This window comes from Oncorhynchus kisutch, linkage group LG22, assembly GCF_002021735.2.
Source record: "Oncorhynchus kisutch isolate 150728-3 linkage group LG22, Okis_V2, whole genome shotgun sequence".
NCBI classification, from domain to species: domain Eukaryota; kingdom Metazoa; phylum Chordata; class Actinopteri; order Salmoniformes; family Salmonidae; genus Oncorhynchus; species Oncorhynchus kisutch.
The window spans coordinates 46,755,142-46,762,480 of record NC_034195.2 but is presented as its reverse complement, the minus strand read 5'-3'; the positions used below and the strand labels follow the sequence as shown (position 1 = coordinate 46,762,480).

The following is a 7,339-nucleotide window of genomic DNA, read 5'->3' as shown; positions in this document are numbered from 1 at the left end:
TAGATTACCAGGTTCATGGAGAGAACTGATATTTCCTAGACATACAATAACAGAATGGGGTTATAGGTCAAGCTAAAAGAGGGTTTAGAACGGTATAGAATGTGCCAGTGGCGCCCTGGGGTTGCTTTTAACTGAATCTCCCAAATGGCCTTTAACATATGACCCCCTCACTGGGTACTGGCTGGGGGATGAAGTGTGTGCTTTGGTTGGGCTCGGGGTCTGAATAAAATAAAATCTCTTTCAATGAGCATCGCATTCACTTCATAGCCTCCGTATTCAATCTCTGCATTATTCTGTTATCGCGACAGCCAGACCGGTGTTACCAGACAGTAGAATTACTCAGTGCATTTATTAGTCCCAGCCATGCTTTACAATGTATTAAGAGTTATCCTTATCTTCCTGGCAGTGTCCCGGTCTGTGTAACAAATCTATTCACTATAGACAGCACTCCTTTTGACCAGGGCTATGGCCATCTCAGATACACCCTCGGCAGTCATGCAGTTCCCAGACAAAAACGGTCCCCCATGACAGGAATCATTTGCAGGACTGAGGATAATGATAGTCCCAGTGGACCACAGAACAACACTGACATCAGCTGGAAAAGGGGAGGTAAGACATGGAATTTCACCCACTACTTCATTCATAACCTTAATTGATACTTGACACTTTTCCATAAATCAATTTGGCATCATCCTGTGAAGCACCCAATGCCATATTTATTTCAAAACAGCTGCAAAAGGAACACATATAAAAGAATAAGCTTTGTAGAGGATGTTTCATGCAGGCTGTATAAAAAGGTATGTTGAAAAGAGGGAAAAAAAGGAGAAAGGAAACCAAAGACAATGTAAATACATTTATAAAATCTATTTAAAGAAACGCAAGAAATAATCTCACACAGTAGAGGGCGCCCTTGAATTGTTCTGGGGCTGAATGTAAATTAAAATGAGTAGTCTATAGTCCTTTAGTTGTCCCAGCTTAACAGATCCATCTATATCTGCGAGTGCAACTAAAATTGTGGATGAAGATTGTCCGGGTAAGAAAAAAATAAATAAGTGAAACCCCTGAAAGTTGGAAACTCCCAATCAGCAGGGTAAGAGTCAGTCCTCCACCCAGGTAATAGGCAGGCTGGAACGTACTGGGTGGTGTTCAATTATTTATAAACATGAATATTCAATTACCTATAAACATATGAATATGTAGGTCTATGGTGGTTTAGGGGTTTGTCAGTGTAGACAGGCTGGAACATTGGACAGTTAGGGTTTCTTGGGAGCAAAGACGACAGGTAGGACCCGTCGGGAGTTGCTTTTCACCCAGGGGTGGTTGATGACGCTCTGCAGGGGGAGCCGCATAGAGGGACTGTGGCGGAGCAGCTTAGAGACCAGGTCCCGAGCACCATCAGACACCACTTTGGGGAACTGCAGGTCAACCTGAGAGATGGGAGGTCATTCATCACTGTTTAAAAGCTCTGCCGTGGGTGAATATCTAACTACTACATGTATGCCTATTCTATTTAAACAGATGTTAGTCAGAAATCACAATGGAACTACTCAAGCGATTACGCTTGAATTAAGGATATTATTACTACTGGATATACAAGTCATTGACTATAAAAAAAATGCGAACCTTTGTGATGCGTTTGTACGTGTCGGAGTGGCTGGCAGTTTCAAACGGGGGGTTTCCAACTAGGCACTCGTAGCAGAGCACCCCGATGGACCAGAGGTCCACCTTCTCATCGTGGATCTTCCCCTCAATCATCTCCGGGGGCAGGTAGTCCAGCGTTCCACACATTGTGCGGCGCCTAGAGGGGGTAAGACAGCAGCTAGGTAAGTGACAAGGTTTTCCTAACGGCAACATGTCTACAAATAGACAGTCAAGATGAAGAAAAACCCAGTGAATTCATGACATTCAGTGTATTTGAGGAGATCAGTTTGAGCTAGGCAGGGTGCAGAATCTCCAAATAACTTCATAAACAAGTAGTTATTTGGGATGCAACAAGGTGAGTTGTAGATCAGTGATTCTGTACAATCTGACGGTAATGTAGTCTCAAACATACAAATGGACAGTATTTAGTTGTGAAGCAAATATATGAGGCTATAGAGGGTTCAGTTCAGGGTTCGCTCACCTTAAGGATGGGGCATGGACAGACCAGCCGAAGTCTGCTATCTTCAGCTCCCCACGGAGACCCAGTAACAGGTTCTCAGGCTTGATGTCACGGTGTATCACCTTCCTCTCATGGCAGTACTGCAGTGCATCAGCCAACTCCTCCATGTACTAAAAAAGGACACACAGATATTGGAACATGACTTATTTCCACGTTGCAATTCAAATAAAGTAATGCCAACTTAAATCAATGCCAAAACGTAGCTACCATTATCAGACCAAATGATTACTTTATTATTACAAATATACTATCTAACAACCAAATGCTATGATTGGAGGTCTTGGGTGAAAGAAGCAACAGATACTGATTATTCAGAATAGATTAATTAGCTTGTCTATGCAACAATAAAATGCCAACTTCTCTTACCGTAGCAGTGCGCTGGTCATCGAAGCGACCACATTTCTGCAGCTCTTTGTACATCTCACCCCGTGGGGCGTACTCCAGGATCAGAAAGACCCTTGAGTGGTCATGGAAGTAGTTGTAGAAGCGCAGGATGTTGGGGTGTCTAAAGGAACAGGAGGAAGGAATGATTTAAATCTACCTTCCCCAACCTGAGAAAATAATACACCCTGAATTATAAAGGGAATACTGGTCAGTTTCTAAACACCAGCTGAAATCCGCTTACTGAAGTATATTTCATGATGTTGGTGTTAACCAGCAAGTCAGAACATTTCCCGCAGAGAAATCACTATATTAAGGCAACATCAACCTATACCCCCACTAGGCTAGATTCAAAAAGTTGAGAAATTCCAAAATCAGGGTACTAGTGACCTAAGATGGGACTGAATCTCAATCTCTCTTCGGAGCTGGTGCTCCACACCTTCCTTCTCCATCTGAGACTTGAAGAGCACTTTCAGTGCCACAATGAAATTCAGCTTCTTATCCCGCGCAACGTACACGTTCCCAAACTTGCCCTTGCCCAGGGGCCGCCCGATGTCAAAGTCATGGATGGTGAATTTCCTGATGAGGAGAGACATAGCGGTTGTAAAACCACACCTTCATGACACATTTAGTTGATAAAACCTAAAAATGCTAAGGCGAATTGACCCTTCTTAAACAAATTCCAAATGCACAACATCAGGTTGAGGTGACGATATTACTGGACAAAAGACTTACTTTGCCGGAGCGGCACCGGAGGAAGAGGTGACGGGCTCTCTCCCAGGACCTGTTGTGACATCATGGGGATTCAGAATAGAGCAAAAAACACATTTGGTACATTGTTAGCACCATTAAAAGTGGTGTGATGTGTTCCTATACAGTTTCAGATGGCACATCAGACAGAATAGTAGCTATAGAAATGTACCTGTAATTGCGTTTTTGTCTGTAGTCTCTGGGGCAGAGGGTATTTGAACTCTCTGTGGACCCACAGAAACCATTGAAGTTGCCATCTATCAGGTAGAAAAACATCCTGGATTAAACCTAATTGCCTCCAGCTCACCATTACTGGTTCACAGTTATGAATTCAAAATGGTAGCCAGCCAAATGGGCAACTTTATTTTATGGCAACTAGCTAGCCAGGAATGGAGTAGATGGGGTTCCCAGCTCCACGATGTACATCACGGTGGAGTTGGGTTGCGACGACTGTTGGCAGAGTACCTCCGACTAGATCAAGTCGCTCACAATCGATACGAGGAAACAGTTGGTGGTTGTATTTGATTAACGTTTTATTAAAAAAGGATGGATTTTTTTTTTTACAAAAAAAAAAGCTGCCGAGGACAAACATGTACACAGTAAGGGTTTCAGAATTTACATTTTATAAGTATCGACCGACAGCGACACGATGTAGTAAGAGCTACAGGGTTGTCACTAGTTACCACAAAGTCATAATTATGGATAAACCTCAGCCTTCTTCTACAATGTTTCTTCTTAAAGGGAAATGTAAAATGTTTGAACTCCATATTCATCATCTCCAGCACCACCCCAACACACACAAACTAAGTGGACACCACTTCAAAATTAGTGGATTGGGCTATTTCAGCCACACACGTGGCTGACCGGTGTATAAAAATGAACATACCGCCATGCAATCTCCATAGACAAACATTGACAATAGGAGGGCCTGTACAGAAGAGCTCACTGACCTTCAACGTGGCACCGTCATAGGATGCCACCTTTCCAACAAGTCAGTTCAATTTTTTTGCTAGAGCTGCCCTGGTCAACTGTAAGTGCTGTTATTGTGAAGTCGAAACGTCTAGGAGCAACAACAGCTCAGCAGTGAAGTGGTAGGCCACACAAGCACACGGAACAGGACCGCCGAGTACTGAAGCGTGTAAAACTCGTCAGTCCTTGTTTGCTATACTCAATACAGAGATCCAAATTGCCTCCAGGAAACAATGTCAGCACAATAACTGTTTGTCTGGAAATGGGTTTCCATGCCCGAGATACGGCACACACGTCTAGGATCACCATGCACAATGCCAAGCGCCGGCTGGAGCGGTGTAAAGCTTGGACTGTGGAGGAGTGGAAACTGATTCTCTGGAGTGATGAATCAAGTTTCACCATCAGGCAGTCCATCAGACACATTTCTGTTTGGCGGATCTCAGGAGAACGCTACTTGCCACAATGCGTAGTGCAAACTTGTTAAGTTTGGTGAAGGAGGAATAGTGGTCTGGGGCTGTTTTCATGGTTCGGACTAGGCCCTTTAGTTCCAGTGAAGGGAAATCTTAATGCTACAGAGCACAATGACATTCTAGACAATTCTATGCTTCCAACTTCGTGGCAACAGTTTGGGGAAGGCCCTTTCCTGTTTCAGCATGACAATGCCCTGTGCACAAAGCGAGGTCCATACAGAAATGGATTGTTGAGATCGGTGTGGAAGAACTTGACTCGTCTGCAGAGCCCTGACCTCGACCCCATCTAACAGCTTTGGGATAAATTGGAACGCCGACTGCGAGCCTGGCCCAATCGCCCAACCTCACTAATGCTCTTGTAGCTGAATGGGAGCAAGTCCCTGCAGCAATGTTCCAACATCTAGTGGTAACCCTTCCCAGAAGAGTAGAAGCAGTTAAAGCAGCAGGGGGGGCAACTCCAGATTACCCATGATTTTGTTCGACGAGCAGGTGTCTACACGCTACATGACCAGAAGTATGTTGATGTTGGGGTGATGTTAGAGATTATGAATATCACGCAAAAACGTTTTGAATTTAAACCTAACCACACTGCTAGCCTTATGCCTAACCCTAGCATAAGGGTTAGGCATAGCATTATCCCTAGCTTGTGGGTTAGAGATCTAACGCCAAGGAAGCTCAGATTCCAACATACAGCTCTGCAAGCATATTAATGTCAAAATACATTTGTTACTCACAAAAATAATAAGTCTGTGGTAAGCACAGGCTTAGGAGATCTTATACATTTTGTTCTATGAAAATCTTTAACAGAAGAATTTATATAAAACATGTTTTAAATAAGCACATAAATGCTTTAAAATTCAGAGGTTACCTGACTGATATCTCAGAACAAAACATATAATATCTCATAAGCCTGTGTTAATCTCAGACCTTTTCCTCTGCGTTTAGTCATCCGTCGCCAGCATGATAATACACAGCCATGTCATAAGGATCTGTACACAATTCCTGGAAGCTAAAAATGTCCCAGTCCCAGTTCTTCCATGGCCTGCATACTCAGATGTCACCCACTGAGCATGTTTGGGATGCACTGGATCAACATGTACAACATGGTGCTCCAGTTCCTGCCAATATCCAGCAACTTCATACAGCCATTTGAAGAGTGGGATAACATTCTACTGGCCACAATCAGTGTGATCAACTGTTATGCTACATGAAGCAAATGGTCATCAGACCAGATACTGACTGGTCTTCTGAACTATGCCCCTACTTAAAAAAATAAAATACAGATTATGGTATGTTACCAACAGAGGCATATCTGTATTCCCAGTCATGTGAAATCCATAGATTAGGTCTAATTTATTTATTTTAAAATGAACACTAACTCGGTAAAATCTTTGAAATTATATTTTTGTTCAGTATACATATCGGCCATAACGGGAGTAAATTAATACGAAACTCCATATTTGGTGAGTAACGTACGTATTTTGACAATTGATGCGCTGTCTAATGGGCTTTTGGTTTGTTGCTTCCAGCGCGTTAGTTAGGAGAACCGTAATACCCATCATATCTAACGCACAGATACTGGGGCAGCCTAACCTTAAATTAAGACCAATAAGTTAGTTCACACGATATTGCCATTTTAACTGATTGTGGTAACTAGTGACACTCAATTCCATTGATGTAGCTACATCGTGGAGTTGGGAAAACTCGGCTAGGAAAGGAGGGAATCATAAAGGTAAACAGGACCAGTGTGGCGAAACTTACCGGTCTTTGTAGGCCTTTAGGATCACAATTCTCCTTATTCTGCAAAGAGATTGAATAGTTTAACAAGCTAAGTTGGCTAACGTCATCATTGGCACTGCCCAGAAGTTGACGTTGGCCATAGATAATGTTTTAGCTAACTAGCTAGTACCCTGGCTAATGTTAGCTAGCCAAAGCCATTTTTCAAACAAAGCTAACGCAAGCTATTAGTTAGAGACAACAGTAATGTAGTAAGAAACTTTAGTAATTTAATTAACAATTAAACTCTTACCTGCATCATACTGACGCATGTAGCTATATGTGAAGTACAATAACTTTAAAACCAAACGGCACCCTATTCTTTGCGCTTCGACCGCCAATCTTTCAAAGCCACTGTCGTTGTGTGTGATTGGTTAGATCAAATGTACAACTCCTCGTCGATTGGTCAGCCCAGCAGTGACGCGCTTCCGTTTTACTTCCTGTGTTTTTCTGTTGTTGATGTTTGTGGTGTCGTGGTAGCTAGCTACTTGTGGTGAGTTCCACACAAAAAAAGGCGAATATGATGACCATAATCAGAGGATCCCTCGCGTCATTGTTATCTAAATATTGTTTTTACATTGGCAAATATATTTATTTAGACAATATTTAGATAACAATGACGTGAGGGATCGAGCACACAGCCATGTAATCTCCATAGACAAACAATGGCCGTAGAATGGCCTTACTGAAGAGCTCAGTGATCTTCAACGTGGTCACCTTTCCAACAAGTCAGTTCGTAAAATGTCTGCCATGCTAGAGCTGCCCCGGTCCACTATAAGTGCTGTTATTGTGAAGTGGAAACATCTAGGAGCAACAATGGCTCAGCCACTAA

At 42.8% G+C, this 7,339-nt stretch overlaps 1 protein-coding gene across 1 annotated transcript; it reads right to left on the bottom strand.

Moving 5' to 3' along the window:
• Nucleotides 1–677: 677 nt before the first annotated feature.
• LOC109867393 (aurora kinase B) lies at nucleotides 678–6,931 on the bottom strand. Its single transcript, XM_020456539.2, has 9 exons — nucleotides 6,761–6,931; nucleotides 6,493–6,531; nucleotides 3,465–3,549; nucleotides 3,278–3,326; nucleotides 2,933–3,121; nucleotides 2,528–2,666; nucleotides 2,123–2,271; nucleotides 1,624–1,798; nucleotides 678–1,427 (listed from the first exon to the last, which is right to left on the bottom strand). Exons 1-9 carry the CDS (start codon nucleotides 6,767–6,769, stop codon nucleotides 1,254–1,256), a joined length of 1,008 nt encoding a protein of 335 aa, XP_020312128.1. The 5' UTR covers nucleotides 6,770–6,931; the 3' UTR covers nucleotides 678–1,253.
• Nucleotides 6,932–7,339: the final 408 nt, after the last annotated feature.